Genomic DNA, 19,531 nt, shown 5'->3' with positions numbered 1-19,531 from the left:
TTTTAAAATAAATACATTTTGCAGATTGCAGCATTTGTATCTCCCCTTTCTGCAGAGGTCTGACATTTTCCCTAAATGCAGATAAACAAGTTCTGAAACAACAGTTTTTGAAACACAGACGATTGCATCTTGATTCCACCACACACAGTCTCCAATCTATTCTGCTAGCATTTACTTTGCACAGAATTAAAATTGTGTGAATATTCAGTTGCAGCTCTGCATTCCAGGCTACCCATACAGGAAGGAGGCACAAGAAGATGAAAGTTTCCAATAGCTTTATTTTCTCCACAAAATAGATCTCTCCCCTAAAATCCCCCCCCCCCATTCACATTAATCAACTTTTATTTTTGCTCCCATGTAATCTAGACAGGGGAAAAGTGCAAGGACGTACAAATTTATTTCTTTTTGACCTATATCCATTCCTTCAGTTTGGAAATGAATTCTAAAGGACAAAAATTAAGGAAAGTGCAAAGGGAAAGGACTGGCAGTATGCCATGTAGTTCACAGGTCAGAGCGCCTTCCTTGCCCCATGGAATGCTGGGGATTCTGTCGCCCGCTAAGAATAGGAACTGGGATCTGTGCAAGGAAGGCAGCAGAAGACCTATCTTGTTTAAATCCAGCAAAGATGGGGAGATGAAATGAAGAGGAACCAGGGCAGAAGGGGGCAGAAAGGGAAGGAATCCTACCCAGAAGCAACTTGGGGGAAGACAGGCCACTTGCTTTTTCCATTGCCACAACTTTAGAGGCCCTCAAAATTACCCCAGACTATCCAGGGCTTTGCAGGACCCCCAAAATATCTTCCCCCACCCCAGCAAAAATAACTTTCACAGAAAGTGGTTATCATTTTTTGCAGAATATCACAATCTTTACATTCCCTTTATCAGGGCATCCATATTGGAAGCAAAACTGAACAGAATAATAATTTATGTGGGTTTCTGTTCCCCTTCACAGCCTGTGCATGTGTGAAATTCATTGGACATCAGCACTTTGGGTTGGTCATCGAATGCGACAGCCTTCCTGAGTTTCTCCCTGGGAGCCATAGGATGAATTGGCTTCCTATGAAAGAAGAGGGGGAAGTCAGTGCAAAAACAACAACAAGACACAAGACAGATTCTCAGGCTCGCATTCTGGCTAACATTGCCCCAAGGGAAATTTCCTAAGCAAATTAGCCTGTAAGGTTCATTGAATTGTAGAATCTTAGAATTGGAAGGGATCCCAAGGGTCATCCAGTCCATAGCTGTCAACTTTCAGATTTGAAAATAAGAGATCAGCAGCCTAGAAAATAAGGGATCAGCAGCCTCACCTGTCCAGGGGACAGTCCATGGGATAGCTAACAATCCGGGGAAGCAGCGAGAAATGGCTCTGGAATAAGGGAATTTCTCGCCAAAAAAGGGAAGGTTGACAGCTATGATCTAGTCCAACCCCCTGCAATGCAGGAATGACCCCTACAAGGTTCTACAGGAGCTGCACTTGCTAAGGCAAAGCAACACACTTTCAAAAAGCCCAACCAAACTTTTCTAATAAGCTGGCAAAAGGTTGCCAGTAAGGCAATGAACCAAGCCTTCTTCCCCCTACTGTGCTCCAAACTGATCAAGGTACGCTATTGTGATTTTGGGCTTCCTAGAGGCATCTGGTTGGCCACTCTGAAAACCATATGCTAGACTTGATTGGCCTGTTTGTCTCTAAAAACAATTTGCTGTAATCTAGCAATACGATACGATACAATAATTTTTATTGTCATTGTCCCATACAGAACAATGAAATTGAAAAAAATCTACATCAGACATTCAAAAACCAACAAGCCTGCTATCCCAGCCTGGTTAGCCCCTAAAAATGTATCTTAAAAAAAGGTAAAGGTACCCCTGCCCGTACGGGCCAGTCTTGACAGACTCTAGGGTTGTGCGCTCATCTCACTCTATAGGCTGGGAACCAGCGCTGTCCGCAGACACTACCGGGTCACGTGGCCAGAGTGACGAAAAATGTATCTTTACTATGCCTTATAAAATGCAAGCAGCTGAAATCAAGCCCTTTTTAAAATTAAGAACACCCACCACAAGTCTATCTACTTTATGGTAAATCTTCATTCCCCATGAGAAGCTACATAGCTCTAGCCTAATATATTAGAATGATATTTATCTGTAGGAGCAGATATTGATCAATAGGATGATGGGAGCATCTGAAGGGCAACAGGTTCCCCAGCTATAAAGGAAAAGAAAGTGATTAAACATCCAATTAAGCCACAGGGCCTTTTGGCCAGAAACCAAGGTGGGAATTTGGTATTATAAATGGTTTTTTAAATTCTCACAGTGTCTCACACAGGAAAGTCTAGTTATATGGTGGCACCAAGAATTGTTAGCAATCCTTAATATAGTTTCCAAGCTTCTTTTAGGGGAAGAAAGAATGGATGTTCCACATCCATGTTTATTCTTTTCCTTCTGGAAAGACAGAGAGAGAGAGAGAGAGAGAGAGAGAGAGAGAGAGAGAGAGAGAGAGAGATGGAAGGAAGAAGAAACAGATACAAAGAGAGAAAGCTATGGGAGCAAATCCTAACACAAAGCAAACTTACCAAGTCATAGTCTTCAACATATTTGTATTTCTTCTCTCTATAATAATATTTTTTCTTCATGAAATACAGGACAATGATATCACAGAGGACTGTCGCCTAGTTGAGATTCAAAGGCAAAGAAGAGATTTTACTTATTTTCAAATGTTGAAGTTTCTTCTAACACCTTACTAAAAGGAAACCAGTTGTGAGGGAGAATAAAGGGCTTACCACACCAAACAGGGCTAAGCCAGATCCAATGTTAATCATCGTAGGAATGATATCAAATTTTCCTGCCTAAAAAACAGACAGATATACAGAAGTTATTCACAAGTCCTTTTTCCGATAGCTCTCCTATTCATTTAAGGCAACTTTCCACTGACAGGTGGTGTTGGACTCCAATTCCCATCAGCCCCAGCCAGTATGGGCACTGGACAGGAACAACAGGAGTTGGAGTCCAACATTATCTGGGAAGGGCACCACGTTGGGGAAGGCCGGCTTCATGGCATTTGTTTGTAAGAAAAGGATGGCCGTTCTGTGACTGTCTGAATTGTCTCATGTCTGTGGTGGTGAAACCTCCAGCACTAACTGGTGCAACAGAACATTCAACAACTCAGGAAGACAAAGACGTTGGACACACACAAAAATTCACAGTTTCTATGAAAGAGAAAGAAATGAGTGGCGGAGGCAGGTGGACATACTTAAACCAACAACTAGAAATGTGGTCACACGTCACAGAATGTGTTTAAAAGTTGGGTCCCAAAAAGTTGAGGACAGCAGAATTATTCTGACTGGTAGCAGGTCAAAGGTCTTGGGTACTCTTGTTGGAAATGCCAGGGCTCAAACATGGGGCCGTCTGTTAAATGAGATTTGGGTTCTCTCTCCCCGTTCTTAAGGGAACAAAGCGGAGGGGTGCCATGCATGCCTGGTGCCATCTGAGGGTCCCCGCAGCCACGCCAAACTCAGAGGCAGCTCGCCTCCTTATGCCCTTTGCAAAAGCAGGTAGCTACCTTGCCAAACACCATGATATCAAAGCGGATTCCATAGGCCTTGATGAGCGTCCGGGAGTCTCTGCCACCAGCATTCTTGTAATATTTAGCAAATCTGTTTGGGAAAAGGAAAAGGAGAGGTGGGTCTTGTCCTCTGGGCAGCCCAGGACCTCCATACACACTGCCCAGGCTTGTGCCCCAGGGAGGTCACGTAAGTGCTGCTAACACAGTGGTTTGACTTCACCCCTAGAGGCGCACTCCATTGTCTCTCGAGACAGATGGATGCAAACAACTGCAAATCTTCAGGGATCTCATAACCCAGTTAGAAATCCTGGTGCGTCTGCTCCAGAGCTGCTGCACACACACATTCATGTGGATCACTGGTCCAGAGCAACTGGTCTCCACTGGTGCTGTGCATCAAGTGAAAGTGCTCACAGGCATCACAGTAAAACCAGTACAATTAAAAATCAACAGCATAAGCCAACTCTTCCAACAAATAATCACACCTAAACAAACACTCTCTTCACCTGCTCCAGACATCAGACCCTGCACCAAAAGAGTTGGACTTGGGTAGAGGCTATACCATGGTGGGTTCCCAGACCTGGTTACCCCAAACCACCCTACCTGAAATTGTATCCTGGAGAGACGGTGTGGTCAGAATCCTTGTTGTCGATACGACGGAAGGTGTACTTTGGCAAACAATGAGAGGCAGCCTTGTCCAAATTACAGTTCCAGCTGATCTGCAGCCCCATCACCCCACCCTGTAGAAACCAAAACGGTGCATTCAATTTAAATTCAAACAGACCTCATATGTGACATAATTCATTTTCCCCCCTATGGTCATGGATGCAATTGTCTTTTACAGCAGACCATGCACAAAATTTTCTAGAGTCTAGTGTACACTGCATCCACCATAACCCAAGTCAATTTTGGTACAAAAAAAGAGTGAGGGACAAGTTTCTAGGTCTCATTGATGCCAAAACACATTGCACCATAAAATGCAGTTATTTATTGCAATTATTTACACCCCACTTTTCAGGATACAAATCCTTCCCATGTGGTTTATGAAAAATATAATCTCAATGCACAATCTCAAAATATAATAAAGCTGCTGTCATTTGTCCCCGTCCGCCAGTTTGCCTGAGTGTTCTGCATGCAGCTGTAAGGCTTGAGTCTAGCAGCAAAGTTTTACGTTTTTAAAACACTCTGACGAAATCTACATGGAAGGGGTACTTGCAGACTGACATAATTGTAAAGGTTTTTCTACAGCTTGTTTCAAATGTTCAAAGCACATTAGTGAGTTCTCACAATGATAGCCCTGTAAGTTTGGTCAGTATTATTTTCCCAATATTATAGATTGGAAGACTGAGGCCTTAAAGAACAGCACAGCTTGCATAAATCCACCTTGGCAAGTGAAGAGCAGTTCTGAACTGGACACTTTTAAGTTTACACTTTGCACGGCTGAACCAAGTTGAGGCGTTAGCAAAAAGAGCCTTTTGGAAATGCAACTGGCAAATGCGACTAGAAGCAAAGCTCATTGTTTGAAAGACGCCTTGATCTTGAGAAGATAGCAAGCCCAAACAAGGAAAGTTAAATATTTGCTCCATTAATCGCATTCCTTATAATGTGCATCTGCCAAAGAGCACCATTTGTACAAACTGTTACCCAGCTGCCCTTGTTCAAATATGCTGGATACTCAAGAGGAGGGGGAAGAGGTTGGAAACAAACATTAAACAGGACATGAAGGCTCTCGCGGTGCAGCTGCCGCCTTGTGGGGCTTGCTCAGAAGTGGACTCACGGGGCAGCTGCCCCACAGGCTTCCTGCTCTCATTGCGGATCACCCCCCCCCATCACACAGGCCGACCCCACACTGCCACAAGGAGGGGTGAGGCCCAAACCCCATCCTGAGCCACAGAACATACGGGGGCTTCTGACAGGAGAGGCTGCCACAGAGAGGCCCATGTGCCCCCTCCCCACCTGAAGAGATGCTGGGTCGAGGGTCTTCTTGGCAGCCCACAAGCGAGGCATAAAGCAACTGTTCTCCTGCACGGGAGGCTCCCAGATTCTGGTGTCGCAGCTAACGGCCTTTGCACAGCAGACTGCGCTCCATGGTCAGTTTTGCTTATCATCCAGGCTATTATCATGGTGCAAGGACATGAGAAAGCACTGGAAGAGCCTGTGGAGTGGAGCTGATAGCAAGTGGGGCCTGGGCAGGGGAGGGGTCTGTGGCCTGGCCAGAGCCCCAGGGGCCAGTGGAAGGAGCACCTATGTCTCACAGCCCAAGTTAACAATACATGCTATGTGCATATAGAAAATTTAACCTATCTTTAAAGGAAGATAAATCTAAGTATTTATTTTTTAAAAAATCTAATTCGCAACTCTTGCACTCGGCTCCAGATTGGATTATCACTCTTCCCTTCCTGTCGCATTTTCCCACCACAGATTCTAACCAACCTCAACAGCCATCTCTTGGAAATTCTGACCAGCAGATTCAACCACATCACGGAGGCGGAAAATGGGGCAAAAGGGGTCCGTTTTGGCATTGTATTTGCAGTTCTTGAGGTATGATTTACTTATGTTGGGGAGGATGTTTCGCCTGGGTGGGGAAGAAGGGAGAGATTCCAGAGTTAAGGTCATCTGGGGAACTCACTGGGTGATTTACCTATTAAATTTATATCATGCCCTTCCGCCCAAAGGGTGCAACTTCCTGCATCCTGAACCAGAAACACCTGCCTTGCCCACTCCACATAAAGATGTTGTTGTCTAGGAAAAGGGGGGGGGGTATCTCTGGCAAGCTTTTGAAATGAGAGAATGAGCATAAGCCATCTCTATTCATTCTGCAAACTTAATCCTGGCTGAAAGCCGCTGCTGTTCCACAATGCCAGTGTTAGGAGAAGGGCAGCGGCTCATGCCAAGAGTCCAAGGTTCAGTCCCTGGCATCTGCAGGCAGGGCTAGAGAAAGATTCCCCACCTGAAACCATGGGGAGCCATAGCTAGTCAGTGTAGACAGATGGACCAGTGAGCCTGGCTTGGTATAAGGGCGCTTACTGCAGTCCTAAGAAAAGTAGATGCAGCACCAGCAAACAATGGCAGTGAGGAAAGCAGCTCATGGGAGGAAGGGTCTCCCACTGACAGGGTCTTGCCCAAGGGAACCCGGAAACCTAGAGCCAGTGCCACCCACCGGCATCTCCCATCCCACCCTGCCACCTCCATGCTTGACAAAGCACAGCCGAATTCTTCAGTGCCGTGATTTTATATTGTGACACAAATAATACAAGGACTGATTCTTTTTCCTGCTAGCACAAGAACCCAACAACTTGTGATTAATGCTCCAGTGAGCGCAGCCCAAAGACGTTAGTGATGGGGGAGGATGTATACGCACTTAGTGAAGTTGAACTTGGGGTACCAGATGTTGTTCTTTACCAGGAGGGTGAAGTTTGCAGCATTATGTAGGAAAGCTGGTCTGGAGGAGATGGAGAAAGGACCAGGGGATGGGATGGGACAGGGAGGAGAAAGAGAATGTCTCAGTGGAAACATGCGATTTCACTTTATGCCTGACAATCGTGGCTAGCAACAAGGCAACGATCCAACAATCTCACTTCAAAAAGGTGGTCTGGCCCCCCATAGGTCAGTGCACACTTTGCACACATAACACCCCAAATTCACTCAGGCAGGGGTGATATCCAAAGAGGGTGACCTCGGGTAAAGCCTTCCATTTATAGCGCTGCAAGGCTGCCCATCCCCAGTGTCCCCTGATTGGCCCATTCAAACAAGCCTTTCTGCCCATGCCAGTGTGGCCAGAGGGGGGAATGCTGAGCGTCCCACCCACGGCTATGGGGGAAGGAAACAATGGCCTTTGGGACCAGGCCACAGCCGCGCCAACCAATAAACGCTGCTTCCCTGAAGTCCTGGGAAAGCAAAGGCCGTCAACACCATTGAGCTCCAAAAGACGTCTGAGCGTAGCTACCTGGTGGAAGTATCTCAGCACCTAGCCATGGTTGGGTTTTTTAAAAAGCAACTTGTTATTTTCCCTCCCGCAAGACACTCACTTGGGAACATGTTCATCATCCTCCACTGGACACCAGGCAAAGACCTGACAGGTTTTCTCGGTGGAGTTTCTGTATGCAACACACTTCCCAGTCTGGACACCTGAAAGGATACCAAGAGCGTCCTCATCAAACTGTTATGCTAGCAAGAACTATGCTGCCTCAGGACTCTCCTTCCTTGGAGGTTTTTATGCAGAAGTTAGATGGCCTCCTGTCACGGATGCTTTAGCCGAGATTCCTGCATTCTAGGGGGTTGGACTAGATGACCCTTGGGTTCCTTCCAACTCGATGATTCTATGATTCTGAGTTTTTCTGCTGCCACATGTGTAAGTCAGGCTTCAGACCTAACATCTTCCTATGAAAGGTAGGCCAGAACCACTCTCTTCTTGCAGAGGGCGGTGATGGTGTTTTAGGCTGAGAGAAAATGGCTTGCCATCAGGGAAGTGTGGGGAATTAGAGGGCAGCAGCACCCAACTGAGTAATCAGCATTCCTCCCCTCCAAAACCCATAACAAGTATCTACAGATGAAGTCAATCACACCATTACACAATATCCTTGAAATCTGCAAGATACAGTTCCCGCTTAGAAATGCTGCCCTGTCTATATGTTTGCAGATCTCAAGGTCAAGATTTTATCAAAAAAAGTGAGCAAAATGATTAGCAGGCACAAAGACGACCACACCAGCTCCTACCATTGCTGTGTGTCCCAACGTATCCTTCCGTGCAGTTTTCGCTAGAATGGCACCGTGTGGTTTTATCTGGAAACTGGAGAGGAAGAAGATGGTGCAGATAAACGGAAAGGCAGTGCTTGCCATGCCCTCTCCCTCCACCCCGTGGCCTCCAAAACTAGCGCTTATGAAAGGGTTTGCATGGGGGCACATCAAAACAAAAAAGCTGCTTCTGAACTAGTTAATCCACTATGCTTGGATTCATTGAAATAAATCAAATAAGCGGGAGCTAACAAGAACAGCTCTTCACTCAAAGAAAGGAAGGAAAGAAACAACGAGAGAGTCAGAATTCTGCACAGAGGCAAATTGGGCAATCTACATAAATTGGGATATGTGCTAAAAACACTTTGATCCAACCAAGTTGGCAAACACCACAATTTAAAACAATAGTATGCAGAGAAAAAAGACCGTAGTACTTATGTAGGTCCTCTTCCTTTCTGATTGTGGGTGTCATACAATACAGTGGTACCTCAGGTTACAAACACTTCAGGTTACAGACTCCGCTAACCCGGAAGTAGTACTTCAGGTTAAGAACTTTACCTCAGGGTATGGGAGAGGTACAAAGATCTAATAGAACAAAAAACACCCTGGTGGCTATCACCAATTGAAGCTTCGTTACTCAAGCCGCTTGGCAAAAAGGGGAAGTGGCCCACATATAGAGATCTACTGAGGGATCAAGAAGGGAAATGGAAATTAAAAGAGTTTGAGGAAATCAAAGACCATTTTCAGAGTTGGCTACACTATAGACAACTTTATGAGATGTATAAGGAAGATAGTAAGAAAGGGTTTAGTTATACAACTTCCAGATTTCAAAAGGAAGTTATAGAAGAAGAAGGGAAGCTGCTGAAGAAAGCCTATAGTATTCTGCTAGAATGGGAAACAAAAGATGAGGAGGTCAAATCAGTCATGATTAAATGGGCACAAGATATAGGACATAACATACAATTTGAGGACTGGGAAAATTTGTGGAAAGTACATCTGAAATTTACAGATTGTTCTCTTTTGAAAGAAAATTATATGAAAATGATGTACAGATGGTGTATCACACCAGTACAAATAGCAAAAATGTACAAAACCAGGTCAAATATATGTTGGAAATGTAAAGAAAAAGAAGGTACTTTTTGTCATATGTGGTGGAAGTGCAGAGAAGTTAATTTTGGTGGGGGAAATGATATATAACGAATTGAAAAAATGTTTAAAATGACATTTGCAAAACAACAACAACAAAAAAACAGAAGCATTTTTGTTAGGGATTGTAAGACAAGACCTGCCAAGAAAAATAAAAAACATATTTATGTATGCTACAACAGCGACAAGAGTCTTGTTAGCACAAGGATGGAAGAACAAGGAAATCCCAATGAAAGAACAGTGGCAAGAAAAAATGATGAGCTATGCAGAAATGGCCAAGTTGACATATAAACTGCATGACAAGGACAATCATGACTTCAAGGAAGAATGGGAACTTTTTACAAACTACTTAAAAAGACAACAAAATGACTTGGACTCCTTGGCAGGTTTTGAATAAACATCCACAAATTTATTAGTTCAATATACGATAGACAAGGCAAGGATATGTACAATTTTATAATATGCAGAGAACAATATGTGCAAAGAAACCAGAGAGGGGAGCTGAGGGAAGTTCTGGGTGGGGGGGAGAGGGGGGGAAGGGGGGAAGGGGGGAAAATAATGTAATTGAATATTTGGATTGATAAATTGTTATGTTGAAATTGTTTAATAAAAATATATTATTATTTTTAAAAAAGAACTTTACTTCAGGATGAGAACAGAAATCTCACGGCAGCGGCAGTGGGAGACCCCATTAGCTAAAGGGGTACCTCAGGTTAAGAACAGTTTCATGTTAAGAACGGACCTCCGGAACGAATTAAGTTCTTACCAGAGGTACCACTGTACAATTAAAAACCACCTTCACAAAATATTTCAAAGTCTGATAAAAAAACTAAAACCAACACATAACACACTTCTAAAACTGCAGTCATTTAGCATTTACTGCCGCTGGGTCGCTGGGCATTAAACCCCCTAAGGCCCAGGTCAAAAAACCAACTTTCTCTGGTTTCTAAATGCTATAAATTTACGTAATTTATTTCCTAAGGATTTCAACCTTCTTTCCCTCCTGAGGACCCTGCAGTGTTTGCTTCTGTGCTGCTGCTGGTGGCTGCTCCTACTTTGATCAACAGGCTGGCTCCACCCCCAAACGCCAGCAGCCATTAAAATCCTAATTCCCCAAAGATGGCATCACTACTTTGGCCCTGGGATGTAAACTGAATGGCCAACTCCTCAACTCAGCTCCCGAAATTGCACAGCATTTTCTTTACGGTTTCAGACAAAAGACGAATGAATTCTGAACATTGAAAGCTTGATGTTACTGGGAGCCTACCTCTGCACAGAGTCCTTGAGTTTGATTCTGAGTGATGATCATGTTTGTCATGACGAATACGGAGTTCTCGCCCTAAACATGTGTACAAAGAAAAAACACACAGTTATCTGGATCTGTGGTGTTTCCCAAGGAGAAGCCAGATAGCATCAAGGCTTAGCTCATTTTAGCAGAAGGGGAAACTTTGATTGAAATGTCCCTCTGTGGGGTACAGGAAAAGGTGGTTCCCACAAACCAATGGCTCAGAAGCTAAAATGTGATCATGGGCATCTTAGCAGCTCAGAATGAAAGAGCAGTACATCATTGACCATCAGCGCAGTTTCCATTAGAAGCTGAAAGGCGAATTTTGAGCAGGAGCAAGAAAACTTTTTGCCCAGGAGTTGAGGTCAGGAAGAACAACTTGCTACTAGGTGAAATAACTGGACATCCCATAGAGTGTCAGAGCTTATTGCACCAACAGCATGAGATCATCAACGGGTCAAGATTTGGAGCTGGTCAGACTGAGCTGGGGTGACAATCTGGAGACAGAAGGTGAGGCAGTGGAACCCACAAGCCAAACTTTTGTTTACTGATCCCTTGTTCAAGTGCAAGTTTGTACTTACATCCCTCCCAATGGGACAATCCTGCCAATTGGCTATCAAAGGTAACAGTGTCAGCATAAAGGTTGACAGCATTCCAAAAGCCTGGATAAACAAAGAGGTTTACACCTTGTGTCTCAATTAGGTGAATGTGGGGATAACCAATTATGCTTTGGAATTCCCTAAATTAACTGAGAATATCTTGTCTTGTGCCTTCATCTGCACACCTTAATACAGTACAGTGGAACCTCGGGTTGCGTACCATCCTCCTTACGAACGCTTCGGGTAACGAGCTCCGCTAACCCGGAAGTAGATGCTCCTGGTAGCAAACTTTGCCCCAGGATGCGAGCGGAAGTCATGCCATTAGCGAAAGTGCGCCTCAGGTTAAGAATTGTTTCGGGTTAAGAACAGACCTCTGGAACGAATTAAGTTTGCAACCGGAGGTACGACTGTACAGCAGAACCTCTACCTATGACCGCCTCTACTTGGGCCCGATCCAAGTCGCGACCACGGCAAACCCGGAAGTAAATACCAGGTTTGCTGCGATTCGTGCACACAGAGAAGCAGCTGCCGCTGTCTGCACCTGCACAGAACGGCGCTTCGCCCAGCGACCCGTTTTGCCTAAAGGACGGGCCGCCAGAACGGATGATGGTGGTGAGTAGAGGTTCCACTGTACATGGATAGGGAAGTACTGAAGAAGGTACTTAGGTCCCAAGTCATTGCAGGTTTGGTATATGATTCAATGCATCTCCTTGAATAATTTCCAGAAGTTGACAGGCATTCAGCATAAGGATTTAATGATTGGGTTAATGTGAGCCCCACCCCCATCACATAAACAGCCAGGCAGCAACATTCTGCCCCAGCTGCTCTTTCTGAGTAGTCTTCAAGGGGAGCCCCATGGAGCAGATCCCACTTCTGCCACCAATTACTGTAGCAGAACCCTCGACTATATACCAATTGCTGTGGACCCAAACTACGTACATACTCTATAATCACCACCACAGGTTATCTTTATGGATTTTGTGTGAGGGGAAACTTTGATACTTGGGAGACTCAGGCAGAAGTTGAACAAATAAGAAAGATTTATTTAACAGAACAAAGTGGATAAAGCAAAGGATGTCTCAGGAGATAATGTTCTTTCAGAAAATAGATAACCTATTATTATTTATACTAAATCTAATGGATGCTACAGGCACAACTTCTTTTAAACTTCAGCTGCTTATGTTCAGTTACTTCGCTTTAGGTAGATGTTACAGGTTTTTAGATTAGATGGCTTCTTTCCAGTTTCACTTCAGTTCCTTAACTCATTTGTTGCACAGGTGTTACAGCTGAATACTTTGGTTCTTAAGCAAGGTGGCACTTTTGACAGGATTCTTTGGGGTGAGCCACAACTGTATAAAGTGTTATCGTAGCACATAGTAGGATGGCATGGATATCTGGGTTATGATAAAGTGAAAATACATAAAGGATTTCGCAACCATATTATCAGAAAGGCAATATTTGAAGTATGGGAAAGAAATAAAAAACTTTTGGAGCTGAAAAACCCTTGGTGGTTATCACCAATGGAGGCAATGGCTGTTAAAAGGAAAAATATGGGTACCAATTGGCAGACATATAAAGATTTACTAGAAGAAGAAAATAACCAACTGAAATTGAAGAAATACAGTATATTAAAACAAATCGGTATAAGCTGGTTGCAGTACCACCAACTCAATGGTGTTTTGAACATAATAAAAACAAGAATAGACTTGACAAGATAATATCTGATCTTGTTAAAGAACTTCTTTCAAATGATAAAAAGAATGTATATTACAAAATTGGCATCTAAAAGATGAAGAAGTAATGGTAAAATGGGCCCAAGATTTTGGCTATAATATAGAACTAGACAAGCGGGAAAACCTTTGGAAAAATGATATTAAGATTTCCGGCATGCTATACGATTAAAGAAAATTTCCTAAATGTGATGTATCGGTGGTACCTGACCCCAGCAAAATAGGCTAAAATAAAAATTTTAAATAGTAGTAAATGTTGGAGGTGCAACCATAAGGACGGGAATCTATTCCACATGTGGTGGACATGTCCCAGAATAAAAAAATTCTGGGACAAGATATATGAAGAATTAAAAAGAAGAATTAAAAAATTGATTAGATACACTTTTCTAAAAAAAACAACCACCCAGAGTTATTTTTATTAGGAATCTTTACAACAGACATCCCAAAGGCCAAAAAGAGTCTTTCTATATGTAATCACGGCTGTCAGGATCATGATTGCAAAATATTGGAAAAGTAACACATTGCCAACAAAAGAAGAATGGCTCTTAAAACTAAGTGAGTATCTGGAACTGGCTAAACCCACAGAAATAATAAGAAATCATTCAAATGAGAGAATTAGGAGAGAATGGGATGTTTTTTATACATTATATGAAAAAAGGTGGTTTCCAGGATTTTGCTTGGCTTAGTGTAGATAAAATTTCCACAGGAATTTTTTCCATAGTCTTACTAATGGAATACAGACAACCAGAAATACGAGTTATTAAGAACCACATAGGGGTAGAGGGAAGTCAAGATATAAATCAGGGCATGAAGCATGAAGTCAGAAAAGGAGATATTGTAAAAAGAGAAGAGAAGGAGGCTACTAACGGGAATAAGGACAGCTTGTATTCCTTACAAAGATGTGTATATGGAACTGTTGTTCTTTCTTTTTTAAAGTTTTTTCTTTTTTCTTTTTCTGTATGTATATGTCAGAATAATTGCAGGTTATGTTAAAATTTGTAAAACTATGTTCCCTTTTTTTCTTTTTCTTTTGTATATGTAATATGTATATGTTAATAAAATTCAATTTTAAAAAGTGTTATTGTAACACTTTAAATGTATGTATGGTGTGAATGTGGCCTAAGAGGGGTATAATGTTTGTTGTTGTTGTTGTTATTATTACGGTAGATTTTTATTTCTATACCAAACTAATATTGATCCAAGTATACATGCTTTCATACACGCTTAAAACAGCAATCAAATACGATTGTTTAGGGAGATGACTCAGTCACAGTGCGAACAACAAGGAGGAAGTGTGGCTCCCAGGAAGCCACAAGCTGCAGAGATCAGAGGCAGAGGCATAAAACAGGAGAAGTTGAGGTTTAGCCAAGAGGAAAGAATCAGCAGAGCTGACCTTATCATTCTTTCACAACGGCTGTAAAAGAGAATCAACAGAGGAAGCTTACACCCGTTCTGCCTTGACATATTGCAAAGACATATTGAACCGAGTTCTATGACAGAGAAGAAATTATTCCACACAACAGTCTACCAGGAAGGGCCTGGCAGCTATTTGCAAAGTGTCCTCTTGGATTAGACGAGGTTCTCTCAGGTCCTGCCTTGGGCTTCCTGAGGCATCTGACTGACCACTGTGGGAACAGAATGCTGGACTAGACCTGGGGCTCAGGTCCATGGACACCAATAGTGCCCTCAAACTACAACTCCCAGTGGTCCTCACTGTTGGCACTGATGGTCCCAAATATCTGTAGCAGGGGTTCGGCAACCTAAGGCCCATGGGCCACAAGCGGCCCATTGGGTTGTTTAACCGGCCCATGGACCCCCACTGCCCACTTGGTCAGCTCCCGTGCGCTGCGCTAAATCGGCACAGAGCAGAGCGGGGACCGCCTTCCGTGATGCTGGCTGGCTTCCCATTGGCTGAAGGAAGCTCCTGCAGCCAATGGGAAGCTGCGCACACCTCCTCCGTGCTGGAAATAGCGTTTGCGCATGCATGCATGCGTGCACACACACTCCAGCCCACCGTGGTGTCTGCAGGACCGTGAACCGGCCCAAGCCACAAAAACCTTGCCGACCCCTGATCTGGAGGCTATCAAGACTGGGAATGCTTGGTACATGTTGTATCCCACAGGCTGCAAGCAGCAGACATGTTTTCTGAGATATGCCCTCTAAACAAGACCTGAAGCCATCACCATAGAGCAGGGATGTCCAACAGGTCGATTGTGATCGACTGGTCGATCCCCAGGAGGTTCCGGTCGATCGCTGTCAACCGTGGGCTCCTTTTCCTTTGCGGTGGCATAAGAGCATTGGCCCCGGCCTCTCTCTCCATCCTCCATTTTTGCTGGAATGGAAGACGTAGTTTTTGCTGTGAGGCAGATTGTTTCCCTAGCAATCTTTTGGTGAGTGATTTTTCCCCTTTCCCCTTTACTCAAAACAACTTTGACCACAAAAGGGGTAGATCACTGCCAGTTTTTATTCTGTGAGTAGAATCCAGTCTCTCCATCGCATTTTGGCTAAGTGGCCCAAAAAGATAACAAGGTCAGTGACATTAAAAGCCTCTGAAAGGTCACCAGAATCAACAAGGTTGCATTCTCCCTGCTTCTCTAAAACACATGTTTTTTCATTGTCCTATATTGAAAGACTTTGGGCAGAAGGTAACTGAAACCATCAACAGAACTGTACGGAACAACCTTACATTTACAGAGCAAAATATCTTCTTGAATTATATACCCAGCACCTGGAACCTTACAAAAGGACAATACGAGTGGACTCTCCGTGCCCTGACCACAGCAAAAAGACTGGTTCTGATGAACTGGAAAAATAAAAATGCGGCTCCCTTCTATGACTGGATTGAATACCCACTCGCAACATATGAACAACTTGCATATAAATGCAGACTTGCCATGGACAAATTCAATGATATTTGGAACCCATTCTTAGAAATACAGTGGTACCTTGTTTTGAGTCCGGGATCCGTTCCGGAACCCCGGACACTCGACGAAAAGGACACTCGACAAAACACAAATGGACGCTGGACGGGGCGGACTTATACGGAGGTACCACTGTACTGTAATGGGTTAAGATCTGGTGAAGTACAATAACAACATTGTAAAATATACACTTTGGGGGTTTTTCCCCTCCTCCCTTTGTTTTCCCTTTTGCAAGGTTTCTGTTTCTCTTTTTCTCTTTTTCTTTGCATCTCACAATGCTTGGTGCACATATGGTTATGTACTTTTAAAACTTTCAATAAAGATGTTACAAAAACCCCCACAAGGTTGCATTCTCCATGTCCCTCTTCCGGTATAGGTCATCTACCCAGGTGACCAATACAAGTTCCATACCAAACTCAGGAATGAAACCAGGATGGAATGGATCTGAACAACTGGCTGGTTGGCCACCCCAAAAAGCAGGCATTTCTTATTAACACTCATAAAGACGGCCACTGTATGTCTTAGGCTCTGTTTAACTTTAGTCCTGTGATCTAATGGTCTCCTTTGAAGAGCTAGCAGGTAAAAACTGTCCCCGTTTGCTCCAAGGCAGAGAGACTCCTGACCACAAACAGGAAGTATGTGTCATACCCAGCAAAGCCCTCATGAGATTCAGCTCCTGTGTACATACCTGAGGCGGAATCACGTAATCGGCTACATCCCAAACTCGGAGCCCCAGCTCTGAAGTATTGGTCACGGTGACGCCCTTCACTTTTGTGGTCACCGAACTCACCACTGAATCTGTTTCTTGGTAGCCCTTTTCCCACACGAAGACCCAGCTGCAAGGGGAGGGGGCAAAACATCCACCTCAGAATTTAGGTTTAAGTAGGGTTGCCATTTTTCAAGAAGTAAAAATCCAGACACATTTTGGGGAAAATATTTTTTAGCTTATCCGATTAGTCTTGCACGGTTAGGGAAACCTGCAAGCGTTACTGGTCTCTTCCACTTCCCATCATTTATGCATTTTCCATTTTTCTATTTACATATCATACTTTGTCATCAAATATTCTTTCCATATAGATTTCCCAGCCTAGCCTCCCATGGCATTTGTAATTGCTGAATATCCAAATATTAATCCACCCTACTTTTCCCCTTCTAGTCCTTCTTTGTATTTACTGTTGTTCAGAGAATTACCCCTACTTGTAGCTTTGCTTTAGTATCAACTTTTTTTAAAGTACTCCCCCAAACTTTCCCATCCGTCCTTTATTTGTTTTCCATCCCGATGCCTTATTTTGGCTGTCATGCTTGCGAGTTCGGGGTATTTTGTCCGTTTATACAGCCATTGTTCTTTTGCTGGTACGTATTCTTTTTCTTGCCAACTTTTAGCATGCAGTATTCTTGCGCTGTGGGTTAAACCACAGAGCCTAGGACTTGCCAATCAAAAGGTCGCCGGTTCGAATCCCTGCAACGGGGTGAGCTCCCGGTGCTCGGTCCCTGCTCCTGCCCACCTAGCAGTTTGAAAGCACGTCAAAGTGCAAGTAGATAAATAGGTACCGCTCCGGTGGGAAGGTAAATGGCATTTCCGTGCGTTGCTCTGGTTCACCAGAAGCGGCTTAGTCATGCTGGCCACATGACCCAGAAGCTGTATGCCGGCTCTGTTGGCCAATAAAGCAAGATGAGCACCACAACCCCAGAGTCGGTCACGACTGGACCTAAAGGTCAGGGGTCCCTTTACCTTTACCTATTCTGTGCTTCTTTTGATAACATTTTGTTAATTTTCCAAAAAATAATAATAAAATAATAACAACAATGCATAAAAAAGAAAAAGAAAACATCATAGCCAAATTTTTAAACCATATTTTTTGCTTGACTTCCCTCCACTCCCCCTCTTGGTTCCATTGTTTAGTACTCGTTCACGCATGTCCTTAAAGCCTTATATTCTTTATAATCCAATTTTAAACCTTCTTCATCTTATTACAAGTGACTTTTAATAGCATGCACTATTCTGACCGCTGCTGTGGCAGAAATAAATTGCATACTGCCAAGGGGAGTTTACACTTAACTAACTGAGGTTCTGCCCCCCTGCCAACATAAAGCCTGCCCCCCATAAATCCTGGCTACGCCCATGCATACATGTAAAGTATATTCTTCCCCCAGCCTGGAAAGAATGGTGGGAACTATAGTTCATGATGGGTGCTGGGAACTGCAGCTCGGTGGCGGGTAAACTAAAGCACCCAGGAATCTCAGGAGGAGGGCAAAGTGCTTTCAACAGATGGTGCGTATGCAGCCAACATCTGGAGAAGCACAACTTCGCTGCAACCAACTCCTTTGTAAGTAAATCCTACTGGAGGGGCTTACTTCCGAGTAGACACCTACGGAATTCAAGAGGACTACCCTCCTCTGGCAACAAGTGAGTTCCCCTGCTACCCTTCCCCAGTTCTGGGGGGAGGATCACGTGGGCGGGGAAGAGAGGTCCGGGGGTCTCCTCCCCCGCCTTACCCGATGACGTAGGCCAGGATGGCCAGCTGGACCAGCCGGTTCATGAGCCCCACTTTGCGGCTCTTGATCAGCACGATCCGCGGCGTGTCGTACTCGAAGAGGAAGCTGTACAAGCCCGCGCACGGCTTGCCCGGGCCGGCCATGGAGCCAGAAGGGGCGGCGGGCGGCGGCGAAGAAGCAGAAGAAGCGCGATCCCCGCTCCCGCCCGGCCCGAGGGCTTTATAGAGGGCGAATCCCGCCGCTCCGCCTCCCGGGGGCGAGTTCGAAAGAGGCGGCTCCCTTCCTCCTCCTGCGGCCGGATTGGGGGCAAGGAAGCGGAGGCGCTGCTCCTCCCGCCGCGGGCAAAGTGGACGGGACTCCGGGAGAGGAAAGGAAACGGGAAAGGAGAGGAGTCGCGGCTGCTTCGTCGGCGGGATTCAGCTGCAGGCGAAGTCCGAAGGCTGCACGAACTTGCCACCCGGGATGGGAAAGTCGGGAGTGGGGAAAGGGGAGGACCCCCAGGCTGGGTCTCATTCACACGCCCTTTGAACAGGAGCAAGGGCTTCCCCAGGGCCGGATTTAGGCTGGATGAGGCCCTTTCTATGTCCAGCTGTCCTTTGTCAACAACAAATGGTCACTGTTTTTTGTGTTGAATATATGCTATAATTTGTGGACCTAATAGGTATCTAAAGCCATTTGCACATGCAGAATGTAGGCACCCTGTATACAGAAATGAGCAAACCAGTGATATTTTAGGGAGCAGGCTCGCAGGCGGGGACCATTACTTACTTACATCATAGATAGCTGTCAACCTTCCCTTTTTTGTGGGAAATTCCCTTATTTCAGCGCCGTTTCCCACTGCTTCCCGCTGCTTCCCCGGATTGTTAGATATCCCGTAGACTGTCCCCGGGACAGGTGAGGCTGCTGATCCCTTATTTTCAAATCTGAAAGGTGACAGCTATGATCATAGGACCCTACACACAACACACAAACACTGTTGCTGTGTGTAGGTTTTATTTTATATGTTTTTTAATTTATATTCTGGAAATGTACACCCAGGGTTTTTTTAATTTGGGGTAGGGGCCAAGA

At 44.5% G+C, this 19,531-nt stretch overlaps 1 protein-coding gene across 2 annotated transcripts; it reads right to left on the bottom strand.

Annotated features, from left to right (window-relative positions):
- Positions 1-150: 150 nt before the first annotated feature.
- P2RX4 (purinergic receptor P2X 4) lies at positions 151-19,028 on the bottom strand. Of its 2 annotated transcripts, XM_028709144.2 has the most exons (12): positions 18,464-18,740; positions 16,656-16,803; positions 10,700-10,771; positions 8,269-8,341; positions 7,581-7,680; positions 6,914-6,994; positions 5,986-6,127; positions 4,156-4,292; positions 3,553-3,646; positions 2,774-2,839; positions 2,567-2,662; positions 151-1,056 (listed from the first exon to the last, which is right to left on the bottom strand). In XM_028709144.2, exons 1-12 carry the CDS (start codon positions 18,604-18,606, stop codon positions 997-999), a joined length of 1,212 nt encoding a protein of 403 aa, XP_028564977.2. In that variant the 5' UTR covers positions 18,607-18,740; the 3' UTR covers positions 151-996. The 2 variants fall into 2 exon arrangements, with proteins under 2 accessions (XP_028564977.2, XP_077776203.1); XM_077920077.1 differs by lacking the exon at positions 10,700-10,771 and having other exon boundaries at positions 18,464-19,028.
- Positions 19,029-19,531: the final 503 nt, after the last annotated feature.

The sequence above is a fragment of the Podarcis muralis genome, chromosome 16, assembly GCF_964188315.1.
Source record: "Podarcis muralis chromosome 16, rPodMur119.hap1.1, whole genome shotgun sequence".
Classification (NCBI taxonomy): Eukaryota; Metazoa; Chordata; class Lepidosauria; order Squamata; family Lacertidae; genus Podarcis; species Podarcis muralis.
Note: the sequence above shows the minus strand (reverse complement) of the source record. Positions and strands in the feature narration are given on the sequence as shown.

Coding starts and splice junctions, on each gene's coding strand:
- P2RX4 (XM_028709144.2), bottom strand. CDS start 18,606: ATGGCCGGCCCGGGCAAGCCGTGCGCGGGCTTGTACAGCTTCCTCTTC. Junction 10,772..16,655: donor ATTACGTGATTCCGCCTCAG/GTATGTACACAG, acceptor ACACATGTTTAG/GGCGAGAACTCCGTATTCGT. Junction 8,342..10,699: donor CTCAAGGACTCTGTGCAGAG/GTAGGCTCCCAG, acceptor CTTCCTCTCCAG/TTTCCAGATAAAACCACACG.